The sequence below is a fragment of the Hesperophylax consimilis genome, chromosome 3 (assembly GCF_061612785.1).
Source record: "Hesperophylax consimilis isolate HC1 chromosome 3, BYU_Hcon_1.0, whole genome shotgun sequence".
Taxonomy (NCBI): domain Eukaryota; kingdom Metazoa; phylum Arthropoda; class Insecta; order Trichoptera; family Limnephilidae; genus Hesperophylax; species Hesperophylax consimilis.
The window spans coordinates 44,121,431-44,135,590 of NC_142838.1; the positions used below are offsets into that span (position 1 = coordinate 44,121,431).

Genomic DNA, 14,160 nt, shown 5'->3' on the forward strand with positions numbered 1-14,160 from the left:
TAGCTAAAAGATTAAAAAAATCTTATTTTTAGGTGTCAATTTTCCAAAAACGTTTTCAAAATATTTTGTATATACAAATATTTGCGAGAAGGCAAGATTATTTTTTACATATAACAAAATACCTCCACCAAATTGGATTTTCGTGTACAAACCTGAAATACTAAATAAAACAAATATATTAATACATTTTTTTTATGTATGGAACAAATCAATGAAAAAACAAAAAAGAATATATAATATGTACTCATGCAAATAGATTATTATTTGAGAAAAGTTTTTTAAAATGTCAATGTCATGTCAGGATTGAAACTAGCAGAAGAGTGTATGCGAGGCGATAATATATGAATGCGAATCAAGCAGAGGTTGTGTGTACGGAGATAGACTTATATGGCGGTCCGTCCGCTCTGCCCACCCCTGCGGAGACGGCTTGATGATTGGTTAGTTAATTTATAGAAACCAAAAAAAATATGTACACAACAATCAGGAGACATTCCTCTTAAATAATGTTATCAATTAAAACTAAAATAATAAGTGTTGTTCATTCTTCTCACATCTGTGGTTCGCTTAGTTCATTCTTCGCACATTTGTGATTCCTAACTAAAATATTGCAATGGAGAAATATATTTATTTTATAATCAGTTAGTGCAAATATTTGAAGACTCCATAAGATAAATAAAATTATAACAATACCCATGGAGGAAATATATACAGTTATACCTAAATATGAAAAGTGCATTAATGATGTTAAAAAATTTCAGTTATTTCTCTCGCATTTGGAGGAATCGCTGATTTTAGATTGGAAAACTTGCGAAGTGATTATAATCCGAGGGAAAGAGTCAAATTCTACTTATATACAAGGTAAGGCACCTATTCCTAAGCTCTTTACTTTATTTAAAATTATTAATAAATCTTAGTTATCAAATTGTATTCCGTAAGTTATTGATGTAAACATGATTGACACCTGAAAAGTAGATTTGTTAGCTTTGAGAACGCCTGTTTATGTATTACTATTATACGTTTTTCCCCTTTCCTAGACAAAACACGGACACACCTCGAGAAATATATAATGGTTACTTAGACCATTTATATGCATCGGGATTTCGCCGTGCTCCTGTTAAAGTCCTCATCCACGGCTGGAAGAGCAGCGCAAATCATGCATCAAATATACTCGTTAAAAATGGTACCTAAGTCTCATATTTGTTTGTCAACTATTTAGTTTATATTTTTAACGTCACCCTTTAACATACTTACACTTATTCCCTATATCGCCAATTAAAGTCAAGTAGGTAAATAATTAAATAATAAGATTTCTTATCAAACAAGTAATGTACACCGGTGGAGGTAGTTTATTTTTGTTTTCAATCTGTTAATGGGTATTACCGTTGATTTTATCAATTAATATAAAGATTATTTTTAATACATTTTACTTGAAAACAAATCATAAATTAAGAAGTTGAAAATATCTGCATAGTATCTGTTTTTTGTAGAACACATTTTATAAAAATTATTTTGAGAGCACCTGTTTCTCCAGAGTACTTACCGCTGTTATGATGTGAATAAAGGTTATGTTTACATTAATAAAGTTGTGAGTTGGAAATTGAGTGACAAATAGGCAATATGTAACAAAGTTAATTAATCTCCACCTCAAAGATGGTAAATGTTTTATTTAAAGTGAAAGTAATTTAAATTGTGACATGTTTCAGCATTCCTGAAACACTATGACGTGAACGTAATAGTTGTGGACTGGAGTTCCGGAATGGACGAGAACCCCTCCGACCCACTGGCTGTGGCATTCGGCATGTACCTGGCCTCGTTCCTGCAGTTCCTGGGGTGGGCGGGGGTCCCTCTCAGCCAGGTGCACGTGGTGGCGCACAGCCTGGGCGCGCAGGCCGCAGGCCACGCCGGGAGGAATTGCATGACAGGGAAAATAGGATATATTTCTGGTAAGGCACGAGGTGTCGGCATATATCTCACCATGTTTCCCCTCAGCCAGGTGGCCGTGACCGCCGGCCACGCCGGGAGGAATTGTATGGCACAAGGCGTTGGCATATATCTCACCATGTTCCTGCAGTTCATGGGGTGGGCGGGGGTTCCCGTCAGCTAGGTGCACTGGTGGCGCACAGCCTGGGCGCGCAATCCGCGGGCTACGCCGGGAGGCATTGTATGGCACACTGCGTCGGCATGTATCGCGCCATGTTCGTGCAGTTCCTGGGCCGAGCGAGGGTTCATCTGAGCCGGGTCCACGTTGTAGCCCAGTTGACTGAGCATAGCAAAGTCTTACGTTAACTCTACCGTTTTGCATTTCACCTGTCTGTAAATTTATTTGTATTCTCGCCAGGCTCCACAAATCAATTGACCAACTAAAACTTATCCCCGACTTTAAATACGGCTTTTGATCGGGCCACTCTGCTCTCCACCAACTCTTGATGGTGGTTGAAGAATTTACTAACGGTTTCAATAATCGCCAACATACAGTAGCCCTCTCCCTAGACGTCTGCAAAACATTTGATAAAGTCTGGCACAGAGGTCGCATTTACAAAATGTACCTCCTGAATATCTTCCACTCAATGACTCAAATCATCGATAGGAAGATCGCTAAGAGCCGGTTTCCCTAGGATCTATTCTATCGCCAGCGCTTGCGGAAATTTACCTAAGCGATTTCCCCGCCCCAGTATCCAAAACCATCGCACGAAAATAGGTAAATTTGCAGACGATACTGGAGTCATGTCCACCTCGGTAAGCGATCAAGCCCACGTATCAGAACTAGAAATGTTCTTCAAACAATGGCGAATAAGCACAAATCCATGTTTTCTCAGATTGCCGACCAGCCAGGCCATCTTACATCTACTTGTTAGGAGAAAACGTACCTAGGAGTAGACTCACCTGGCGAAATCGTATCAATGAAACCATAAACTCATCAAATAAAACTCTAGCAGTCCTGTACCCCACGCACCAAACATTTCAACATAATCCAAACACATATCTCTGGGAGCACCCAAATGGATAAGGGTTTCCCAACTCCACCGTTTAGTCTCTCTTAAGTCTGTCGGAAACATTAATTTTATGGGAGTACTTTTTAAGAACATTGAACTCCCTTTTAAAATCATTTTCTTATGTAAAAATAAGTTTTCTTTTATTTTATTAATGTTAATTCATGTTGTCTTTCCTGAAATGAGTATTTTCTTCAACTCACTGGAAATAATATTTTTATTATTTTTGTAATGTATTATCACTAAATAAATAAATAATCATTAGCTCTGGATCCTCCCGGAGGCACGTGGGAAAACTCCGCCTACTGCATTGGCCGTGGGGATGCTGATTACGTGGAGATTATCCACACTTTCATCTCAGGAGGGATGCTAATGTATCCCTACGGTCACGTGGACTTCTACCCCAACGGGGGGGAAATGATGCCTGGTTGTCTATACTCCGACTACTGGTGCTCGCACAGCAGAGCCTACGAGTATTTTGCAGAGTCCATCGGCTTGGAGAATGGTTTTCTTGGACGAGAGTGCAGAGACTACCAGGAGATGAGGTATAACACTGGATGTAATAGTTTGAACCGCACACTACAGATGGGAGGGCATTTAACAAAAAACGCGTAAGCAGAAAATACTTACATAACTTAGATTCTTGATGATTTTGTTGTTTGAGAGTGTGAAATGATAATACCTATTTTCTTTCACAGGTCTGGAATATACCTTCTTGAAACCAATCCCCAGGAGCCTTTTCATAAAGGATTTAACTGACCAGATGAATGGAGACATTTTCTACACTTTATACAAATGTCAACTTTTGTCAATAAATACATTATTTCCAAATATTTAAATCACTAATACAAAAATATCAAGAATTTTTTATTTAAATTTTGGTTATTTGCTTTGCTATAAACATTTATCGTGACTTTGTTGAACAGTATCAAAATCGCACAGCGCTATATGCAAAACATTTAAAAGAGCGCACGTTTGTTTCTGCAAATTATAGTTCATCATTTAAAAATAATAGTAATAATAAAAAAAAATCTGTAAGCTTTGATGCTTCCTCGCTAGATGGACAAACTTATCCTTCAGTAAAAACATGATATTACTGATTGTATATTGTATACCTACAGGTATGTTTTTGTGGCAAGACAAGATATTGTGATTTATCAAGTACTACGTAATACATAAATCATTGTTGATTATGTAGGTGTACGTTAAATTGATTAGTGATTGCTTGGTAAAAAAAATATTATTAGAGAAATAACATTTTACAATCTTCCAATGGACTAACAAATAATACTTTTCACAAAGTCTTGCCTTTTTATAAAATATTACTGGTTGCTACCATTGCTGCCTAGTTAGTCCACTTTATTATTACATTATTAGCATCTCCGCCGGTCCTACTAACTACTAAACCTAGACTACGTATAAACGTCCCAATACTAATTTACTGAAAGTAATTATTTAGTCAAATGGATAACTACAAAAAATCATGTTACATTATGCGACCTGAAAATAGTTGCCATATGCAAGAAGTTCCTTAGAGAAAACCGTATAAATTCATGAACCTGAATTGAACTTTCACAGATTTCAACTTTGAAATTTTGTGAAAAAAAAACCCATAACACAAAAAGCAAAAAATTAAAATTTGAAGCCAAAGAGAGACGGAGACTTCTTTATTAAATAATTAAATTACTTTCATATGTTTATTTATATTACATACAGACTATAGGATGATGTGATTAATTCTACTATCTAAGATTAAGCATACATTATTTTTATCTTCAATAAAATACGAACGAATGTCATAAATAACTACAGATTTGATAACACGATATTTATATATTTTTTAATTTATCTCATTAATTTTAGAGATGTATTGGATATTTTTAGAAGATCTGCTAGTTTTGGCAGGGAGTTGAACCTCACTGCTTTCAGAGTCAGGAGCTTGTGATGACGTTTCAGTTTTATTTGTTTTGCCGAAATTGAATCCTAGTAAGCTGGAGAAAAAGGCGATCCCTTCTTCTGCAGAGTCGTTGACAGCTTGGAGGATTTCATCTGCGTTGATTCCGGTAGGGGTGTCGGGGTCGGGCTTCAGGGCACTGGAATAAGAACAATGAATTAAGTCAAATTGATGTTGTTCTCCATGAAACGGTTATACACCAATATATTACAGAGAAAATGACAATTTCGAAGTACCTACCTACATGTAAGTTAAAAAGGTCATTGGAGCACTTTAACTACGTTGTGATATGCGTCTAAAGATAGATGCTGAATTGTCTCAATTGATGTTGAAAATTTATATGTCTTTACATTCATAAATGCAAAACACAAGAAATGAAGACTAACACACATATTGAGAACACTAAATCTCAGGGTCGAAAACATAACCAACCAGTAACTACAAATACAACTAACTAACCATCACAGATATATGATAATAGGCAGAAAGGACGGACCGCAAAACAACTCGGTCTTGGCTCACACTTCTTTCCTCATTCACATTCATACATCGCCTCATACATACTCTTCTATTATTCTGACTCTTGACATGGCCCGACTCAAGTATCTGATTCACTTGATCGTGCCATGTCTTCCTCGGGCGTCCTCGGCTTCTGCTACCATTTGCATTTGCATCATATATCCTCCTTACACTCCTATCTTCGCTCATTCGCTCTACATGCCCAAGCCATCTAAGCGTCTCTTTCTTAATCTTACTCATTACGCTTAGATCAGCCTTGCACTCTTTGCGGATCTCCACATTCCTCACACGATCAAACATGGTTTTACCACACATACACCTCAGGGATCTCATTCAATCTACATTCATCCTTTCTTTGCCAGTTCCACGCCTCACTTCCATACATCAAGGTTGGTACCAGCACTCCGTTGTGGACTCCATTAACGTAATTACCTGCATTTACTCTTCTTTCAATATCTCTGTCAGCCTTCCCATCTCTCGTAAACATGCTTCCTAAATACACAAACTCATCCACCTGCTCCAAGTATTCCTCATTCACAACTATATTGCACACTGTTTTCGTACTCTCTCTTTCAAACACCATTACTTTAGACTTACTTACATTCATCATTACTTCATTCTTCATGCATACTTCGTTCATCCTAGACACGAGAGACTCCAGATCATCCATACTATTAGCAATCAGCACCGCATCATCAGCATACAACAGGCAACATATTATGTACTTTCAGATTACTCAAATTTGCACCCAATCCCACCTCTTTCAATTCGTGCATACAATTATTCATGTATAGATCGAATAACCACGGTGACATTACGCAGTCTTGTTTAACACCTTTTTGATATCAAACCAACCAGCCTACAAATATAACATTTGGGCAAAAAAGCTTCCTTTACTATGGTACTAAACTCTACAACAAAATCTTACTCTCTTTCAAAACTCATTAAAACTTTTAAATCTCAATTAAAAATCTGGTTACAATACATAGGGAGATCAAAAATAGACAATATACTGACCCCAAATACAGAATGAAACCGAAACAACACATTTCAGAAAAAACACCTTTTAATATATTGATAATTATTTCAGAAAATAAACACTATTTAATATATTGATAATTATTTCGGTAAAACGCCACTTAATATATTTATAATTACTTTATTTTATCCTCCATACTACTAAATTTTAATAATATTTAAATTAAATCCTCAGCGCAGGAGATCCCAGTGAAGATATCATTATCTCTATTTGTTACAAAAAAGGAATATAATAAGAAGCGCGTTTTGGTAGGCAGAAATCTTCTCCGTCGGAGCATAAAAAGTGGACGGGATCTCCCACGGAATACTCGGACATATTAGTCAATCTATTTCAACATAGATTAGTGTAAAGCAGAACTAAATAACTAACTAACCATCACGCCGTTTCCCCGCAGGGGTAGGCAGAGAGGACGGACCGCCAAACAACTCGGTCTTGGCACACACTCCTTGCCTCATTAACATTCATACATCGTCTCATACATACTCTTCTATTGTTCTGACTCTTGACATGGCCCGACTCAAGTATCTGATTCACTTGGTCGTGCCATGTCTTCCTCGGGCGTCCCCGACTTCTGCTACCATTCACATTTGCATCGTATATTCTCCTTACACACCTTTCATTGCTCATTCGCTCTACATGCCCAAACCATCTAAGCGTCCCTTTCTTGATCTTACTCATTACGCTTACATCAGCCTTGCACTCTTTGCGGATATCCACATTCCTCACACGATCATACATGGTTTTACCACACATACGCCTCAGGGATCTCATTTCAACAGCATTCAATCTACTTTCATCCTTTCTTTGCCAGTTCCATGCCTCACTTCCATACATCAGGGTAGGTACCAGCACTCCATTGTGGACTGCTAACTTCGCTTCTTTGGACAATTTTTTGTTAGCGCCAACTGCGTTCAGTCCTCCATTAATGGAGTTACCTGCATTAGTGTAAAGCAGATTTTTATATTTTGATGTAATGACATAAAACAGTTGCGTTAGATATTCAAGATGAAGCATGTGAAGTTTTGTTAAGAGTCCGCTCAGTATTTCAGATCGATTGTGCGATCAGCCGCCATCCATGATGCCATACATCTAACCAACGAAAAGCTGAAGGGTCGAACAACCGAACCTTACTATCCCATGGTGAAAACATCTTTTGAACCAACCTTAGATCTTCCTCAGTTCCGTTACTCCTCATGGGTTCCATGGTCATGCCATCGGCGCCGGACCTGAAACAGCCGATGGGGAAATCCAGAGTCGGCTCCCCTAGCAGCGTGGGCTCCAGCTGCACGCAGCCCCGCAGCCCGTCAGAGGTTGGCGCAAGTTCCGTGACCCTGGCGCACAGCTGCGCAACGCGGGACACGATGTTTAGGCAAATCGGTTCTGGGTCCGGACCTGGAGATGGGGCAATGTTATTCTTCGTGTCATCTTTTTATTTTTATTTTTTAATTTGAGTTTATCAAGGAAATGAACAGTTTTTTAATGATAAACCAATGTTTATATGACAAGGTTTTATGCATAACACAAAGGATAAGCAATAATTAGTCGTAATAATTAATATCAATATTAATAATTTTTTGAAAAATATTATTATTTTTTAATGATAAACCAATGTTTATAAGACAAGGTTTTATGCATAGCACAAAGGATAACAAATTATTTGCTTTACAAGTCAAAGTATTTCACCAAAAAATGTAGATATAATGTGTCTCGACGCCATCTAGTGGGAAATTTAGCATTAACAAAGCCTTTCCTACAAAAATCAAGTTAGTTGTTTACAGGTGGAAAAAATATAATAAGCCGTAATTGTTGATTGAAGTACATATTGAATTATTTGGCGGGTTGGAAATAAGCCGACGTGGCTCAATGGTCCAGAGAATCAGACCGGACATCAGAAGGCGCGGGTTCAATTCCCGTCGGCGGCATTTATTTTCACTCTGGAGATATTTTCAATTTGTATTGATATTTCAAGCGACTAATACAGGTGCAATCACTTAAATTCTAAATTATTTATGCAACAAAAATATTGAGTGTTTATATTATAATAGAAGAGTATATATGAGACGATGTATGAATGTGAATGAGGCAAGAAGTGTGTGCCAAGACCGAGTTGTTTGTTACCCTCTGCCTACCCCTGCGGCGAAACGGCGTGATGGTTAGTTAGTTAGTTAGTTAGTGTAGGAATACTCAAAAGTATTTATAATAACTAACAAAATGACTGCCTCAACACACGCTAGCCTTACTAGCCTAGTGAGGCAGGTTATGAGAATCCTCAACTTTATCTAATCTGTTATGTATTCTGTATCTATTTACATGTTTATAGTTGCAAATTTATTAAATAAAGATATAATTCCTATTATTATTAAATTCATCATCATTTATCCCTACAACTAACGTCTTTATATCATTGCATCCAATACCTTCTTGAAGTATAAATTCATCATCATTTATCCACACAACTAACGTCTTTATATCATTGCATCCAATACCTTCTTGAAGTATAAATTCATCATCATTTATCCACACAACTAACGTCTTTATATCATTGCATCCAATACCTTCTTGGGGTATAAATTCATCATCATTTATCCACACAACTAACGTCTTTATATCATTGCATCCAATACCTTCTTGAAGTATAAATTCATCATCATTTATCCACACAACTAACGTCTTTATATCATTGCATCCAATACCTTCTTGAAGTATAAATGCATCATCATTTATCCACACAACTAACGTCTTTATATCATTGCATCCAATACCTTCTTGAAGTATAAATTCATCATCATTTATCCACACAACTAACGTCTTTATATCATTGCATCCAATACCTTCTTGAAGTATAAATTCATCATCATTTATCCACACAACTAACGTCTTTATATCATTGCATCCAATACCTTCTTGAAGTATAAATTCATCATCATTTATCCACACAACTAACGTCTTTATATCATTGCATCCAATACCTTCTTGAAGTATAAATTCATCATCATTTATCCACACAACTAACGTCTTTATATCATTGCATCCAATACCTTCTTGAAGTATAAATTCATCATCATTTATCCACACAACTAACGTCTTTATATCATTGCATCCAATACCTTCTTGAAGTATAAATTCATCATCATTTATCCACACAACTAACGTCTTTATATCATTGCATCCAATACCTTCTCGCAGTATAAATTTCTAGAAACTGGATAACTAAGATCGCCAATCTTGTTCAAATTCATTTTTATATTTTATGTAATATTCAGAAAATCAATTTTTTCATTGGCATAAAATAATGTCTTTGGCGTAAAACGTGTATATGTGGGGATAGTGCGGAATCTCTAGAACCAGGAGGTTTTACATTTCAATACGTGTATGCATATTGTATGTAGATAATAAAACACTTATTGTTATTATTATATGTGTGCTTCAGTTAATAATAAGAGTGAGTATTTTATGTGTTGTAACTAAAGTAGTAAATATTTAAAAGGCTCTCAATAATAATAATATTTGGCTAATTTATATAGCGCCGTTTTCGTGAAAAATCAACTCAAGGTCAGAAAGTTAGTTGGTAGTAGAAAGGTTTCTTCCCTTCGACAGAGAACAACAAACGTCGGTTCTGAACATATTGATTTCTTATATGGTTTTACTTGACCTTACTAAATCGGTTTCATATTCTGATTATTTATAAATATAAATAGCACATATAAAAATGAGTACCTTTGACGGTCTGACTATGAAGCAAGTTGGCGCCATAGGACATGTTCACTGCGAATCCTTCTTCCTGTGAGATGTACTTCATCCGGACACATCCTGAAAGTCAAAGTGGATAAAAACTATTAGCACTCATTCTACAAACTTTTTCTATGGTATCCAAGTTTAGATTTTAGAAACAAGTATTGCCTTCAGTAGGTACATTATCAAACATATTGGCTTTGAAATATAACCAAATTTTTAATACCAAATAACTTGTATGTATTTTCTAATTTATTAATTTTAACAGATTAGAACTGACCTGGACCGCCTAGATCTATAAAAGTGAGGTTGAAGTCCACGCAGCAGATGCAAGAAGGTCCATCACAGAGACAGTTCCTCTGGCCACCGGGGACAGCGGCTCCATCCTCTTCAGCTCTCAGTTGGGCAGCGTCCTTACCAAGAAGACTCCATTCCAGTAGATCTGAAAAATGAATGCCATTGATTATGTTTAGATATAAATATAATGTGAAATGAGAATTGATCTAAATTTTATGCTTTCACTAAATGATTCTTACGTAAATTTAATGATCTTCAACTGATTGGTAATAAAACAGAATTGCAGGCCGTTTCCTGATAAACTATTAGTAAATTCCCAACAAATCGGAACACGTTTTCATGCACCTGCAATTTCCTTGGTAATATACAATGAAGAAATGCAGATTTTTATGGACTTTTATAGTAAAAATACGTTCGTATTTTACTAAAAGTTTATTAGGAAACCTATCGATACATTCGTCAAGGGCCTGAAATCTTGTTTTTTAACAGGATAATTTGAAGAGATTCTTAATTAATCAGCAATAAAGATATAAATGAAAGACTAATTGTACCTAGGCATTTAAACAAATATGGACAAAGAACACTAGACAACATGATACCTAGTTGCTTAAATATGTTACCTGCTGAAATAAAAAAAATGTATAAATGTAAAAACAAATATTATATTGAAAAATTGGCTCGCTGAAAGAAATAGTTTGTATAAGAGTCTAATACAAACTATAGGTAGATACTATCACTGTTGTGTATATGTTTTTATATTTTTAAAACAAATTGTTATTTTTTATTGTTATCACTGTTGTCATAAAGTAAAATAAGTTTTTATCTTTTTTTAATATTTTTTGCAAAGTAGTTTATTGGAACTTTTCCGTTTTTTCTGTATTTTATTTTATTATTTACTGTAATATATATTTTTTTGTCTTGCTTTCTTTAAATAAAATTTAAAAAATATAAATAAAAAAATTATATCATTAGGTTTTTTGAGTGCAATGTTCCTTTAAAATATGAATTACGAAATTTACTTTTGAAGCAAGTTTTACAATAAAATTACAAAAAAAATATATTCCAGGTAGTTGAAAAGGGTGTGCCTCTACGATTTAAGTGACTTGAAAAAGTTCGTACAAAATTAGATGAATAACTTCATAAATACAAATTAAGGAAATAAACACACAAACGGATATTAAGTACGCTTGCTTGCCTCATCAATATCAATATAGACGACGACGACGACGATTACTATAAACAATGTTTTGAGACTTCCCATTGACGTAGAGAATGATACTCATCATCAGAGTCTATACGCCATAGACAAACGCCAATAAAATAGCAGAATGATCATTTCGCTTTGATGGATTCCTCTATCTATCGAAAGAGATTTGTTTTACTTATAATTTCATTATATCGCAATTATCACTATATTTGCGCTGCCCTTTTCATACAAAACTTAAATTTTGATTTTAGGCCAAAATACTATTGTATTCGTTTTTACGTCTTCAATATGAAGAAATATATAGAACATTTAAAACAGTCCAAAATTCGATGAGAAATTATGGTTATTTCAAGTTTATACAACATATAAACAACCTCCTTTAGCTGGCTAATATATTTTTTTTAAATTTCTATACATACATTGCAGTGTCTACCAAATTATTTAAATTTGCATATAATATATATATTTAAAACTGTTGTTAATGTGGTGTTAATAACTGTTGTTTTATGCTGGGTGTAAGGTAGGTTTGAGTAGGTGACACTGTGGTGGTTTTAACATAAAAATTCTACATAACTTTTGTATCTTTCCATGAAATATGTTTTATCAGTGTCTATTTTATGTTTCAATTAGTAAGGTTTTCACACACATGGTAATTTATCAATTGAATAAAATTTTCACCACGTTTTTTAGTTAGTCCGTAGGTATCTAAGAGTACTAGGATACTCTCCAACACCACAAAGCTATTTCTATCAAAAGCGATAAAGCTTTGAAAAATCCATTGAATTGGCCAAAAATTATAAAATACAATAATTCCTCATATTTTTAATTTTATACAATGTTGCAGAAAAACGTGCTGAAACTCGGGCGAAGTCTGATAATAACAATAATTAACACTAGTGTATTAAATAGACATGTCTCCAAAACATTGTTAAAAATGACCGCCATTAATTCTAATTAATTATACAAACCTATAATAATACGATATGCAAAGTTATATTTGCATTCGGCGAATACGACCGCAAAACTTTCTTAATATTTCCCGCAGAGCGGCGCCCTACTTCCTTACAACATTCCGGCTCCGGCTCTGACCACAGAGCGATCGAGCAGTATCAAGTTCATATTTAATGCGGACAAACCGTCATACCGTCCCGACCCGGCGAGAAAGTTCCCCGTGATTGACACTAAACTCATTATTTATCTTTTCGCCCACCTTCACTAATTCCTCACTCATTTCAAAGGAAAGTAATCCGGGTTATGATCGTAGTTACTTTATGAATAATGACAAAGCCATGTACGGATGAATGAAGGTGTTTTAATTATAAAATATACTTGTTTGTGCATACGAAATGTGTGAACTCACTTTCATTATTGCTAAAAAAAACATTAAAATTGCAACTTAACTTCAGAATGATTAAATTACGATTTTACTAAATATTTTTTTTCAAATAAGTGTTTTTAATCACGTAGCTGTACTATTACAATTTAAATGACGTTTTTTTGGATTGTTATTGTAAATCTATGAATTTAATTTAAAAAAACACTAGAATCAGAATTGAATTATTTAAGTGTAAGTATTTAACATGTTCTTTCGAGTGTTTTTTATATGTGTTTGGTTTCAAAATACAAGCACACAAATTTTCTGCTAAAACGTTAAATAAATAATAAGTCCTAAAATGTTTGATAATCATATTATTGCATAAAAACAATATGTACAAGAGACAATTTAATTCAATAAATTATTGAATTTAATGACATTAATGATCCACTTACCCACAATATTAGCCGCGTTGTTCGTGATAGTCAGACAGCTGACCACCACCGCCATGGCCAGCAGTCCGTGTTTGTAAACAATCATTCTAATTGCTCAATCAATGGACACGGCACCGCCTAACCCTGCGTGTAATTAGCGCGGACGTGAGTGAATCCCCGCAGGAAGTCGCACTCCAAAAATATAGATGAACCTACTCCGGATTCGTAGGAAGGTTCAATGTTATTTCCGAAACCCGACCGGCTGACTTTATTTGGAGGTGCACTTTTAGGATGGAAGTAAGCGAAGGATTGCAAGTTTGGAAAGTGCCGTTGATTGGTATTCAGCTGCGAGGCGGAAAGCGGCACACGGGCTGGCTGGCTGGACAGGCACTGGGTTCCGTGTGTACTGTGCACTGCCACTGCGTACTGTGCAGCGGGCGGACTGGGGCGGTGCGGCGGAGGCTCGCGAGGGGCGAGGAGAGAGCATACAGCCTCAGCTGGCGTGCACGCCAGGTCTAGCCGTATAAGGGATGCTAAATTCACGATGCAAAAAGCAACAAATCGCACGATGGAGAGGACTCTTTATTTTATGTCTAATATCCATCAAGCGCAAAAAATATATAAATTTGACTACATTTTTATCTTGAAAAAAGCCGTTTATTTTAGCAACTGC

The 14,160-nt window shown here is 35.6% G+C and overlaps 2 protein-coding genes across 2 annotated transcripts; one reads left to right on the top strand and one right to left on the bottom strand.

Annotated features, from left to right (window-relative positions):
• Positions 1-548: 548 nt before the first annotated feature.
• On the top strand, positions 549-3,860 carry LOC149425592 (pancreatic lipase-related protein 2-like). Its single transcript, XM_089651194.1, has 6 exons — positions 549-638; positions 759-858; positions 1,035-1,180; positions 1,704-1,943; positions 3,256-3,601; positions 3,689-3,860. The coding sequence occupies exons 1-6, from the start codon at positions 611-613 to the stop codon at positions 3,747-3,749; spliced, it is 921 nt and encodes a 306-aa protein (XP_089507320.1). The 5' UTR covers positions 549-610; the 3' UTR covers positions 3,750-3,860.
• An 885-nt stretch (positions 3,861-4,745) lies between these two features.
• LOC149425593 (uncharacterized) lies at positions 4,746-13,744 on the bottom strand. The gene is made up of 5 exons (XM_089651195.1): positions 13,509-13,744; positions 10,515-10,676; positions 10,220-10,312; positions 7,666-7,894; positions 4,746-5,083 (listed from the first exon to the last, which is right to left on the bottom strand). The coding sequence occupies exons 1-5, from the start codon at positions 13,591-13,593 to the stop codon at positions 4,831-4,833; spliced, it is 822 nt and encodes a 273-aa protein (XP_089507321.1). The 5' UTR covers positions 13,594-13,744; the 3' UTR covers positions 4,746-4,830.
• Between the last annotated feature and the right edge of the window lie 416 nt (positions 13,745-14,160).

What these genes read in the sequence shown, in the direction of transcription:
- LOC149425592 (XM_089651194.1), top strand. Translation starts at nt 611, where the DNA reads ATGGAGAAATATATTTATTTTATAATCA. An exon ending in AAATTCTACTTATATACAAG is followed by an intron (nt 859 to 1,034) that starts GTAAGGCACCTA and finishes CCCCTTTCCTAG; the next exon opens with ACAAAACACGGACACACCTC. An exon ending in GAAAATAGGATATATTTCTG is followed by an intron (nt 1,944 to 3,255) that starts GTAAGGCACGAG and finishes AATAATCATTAG; the next exon opens with CTCTGGATCCTCCCGGAGGC.
- LOC149425593 (XM_089651195.1), bottom strand. Translation starts at nt 13,593, where the DNA reads ATGATTGTTTACAAACACGGACTGCTGGCCATGGCGGTGGTGGTCAGC. An exon ending in TATAGATCTAGGCGGTCCAG is followed by an intron (nt 10,313 to 10,514) that starts GTCAGTTCTAAT and finishes TTTGACTTTCAG; the next exon opens with GATGTGTCCGGATGAAGTAC. An exon ending in TCATAGTCAGACCGTCAAAG is followed by an intron (nt 7,895 to 10,219) that starts GTACTCATTTTT and finishes CCCCATCTCCAG; the next exon opens with GTCCGGACCCAGAACCGATT.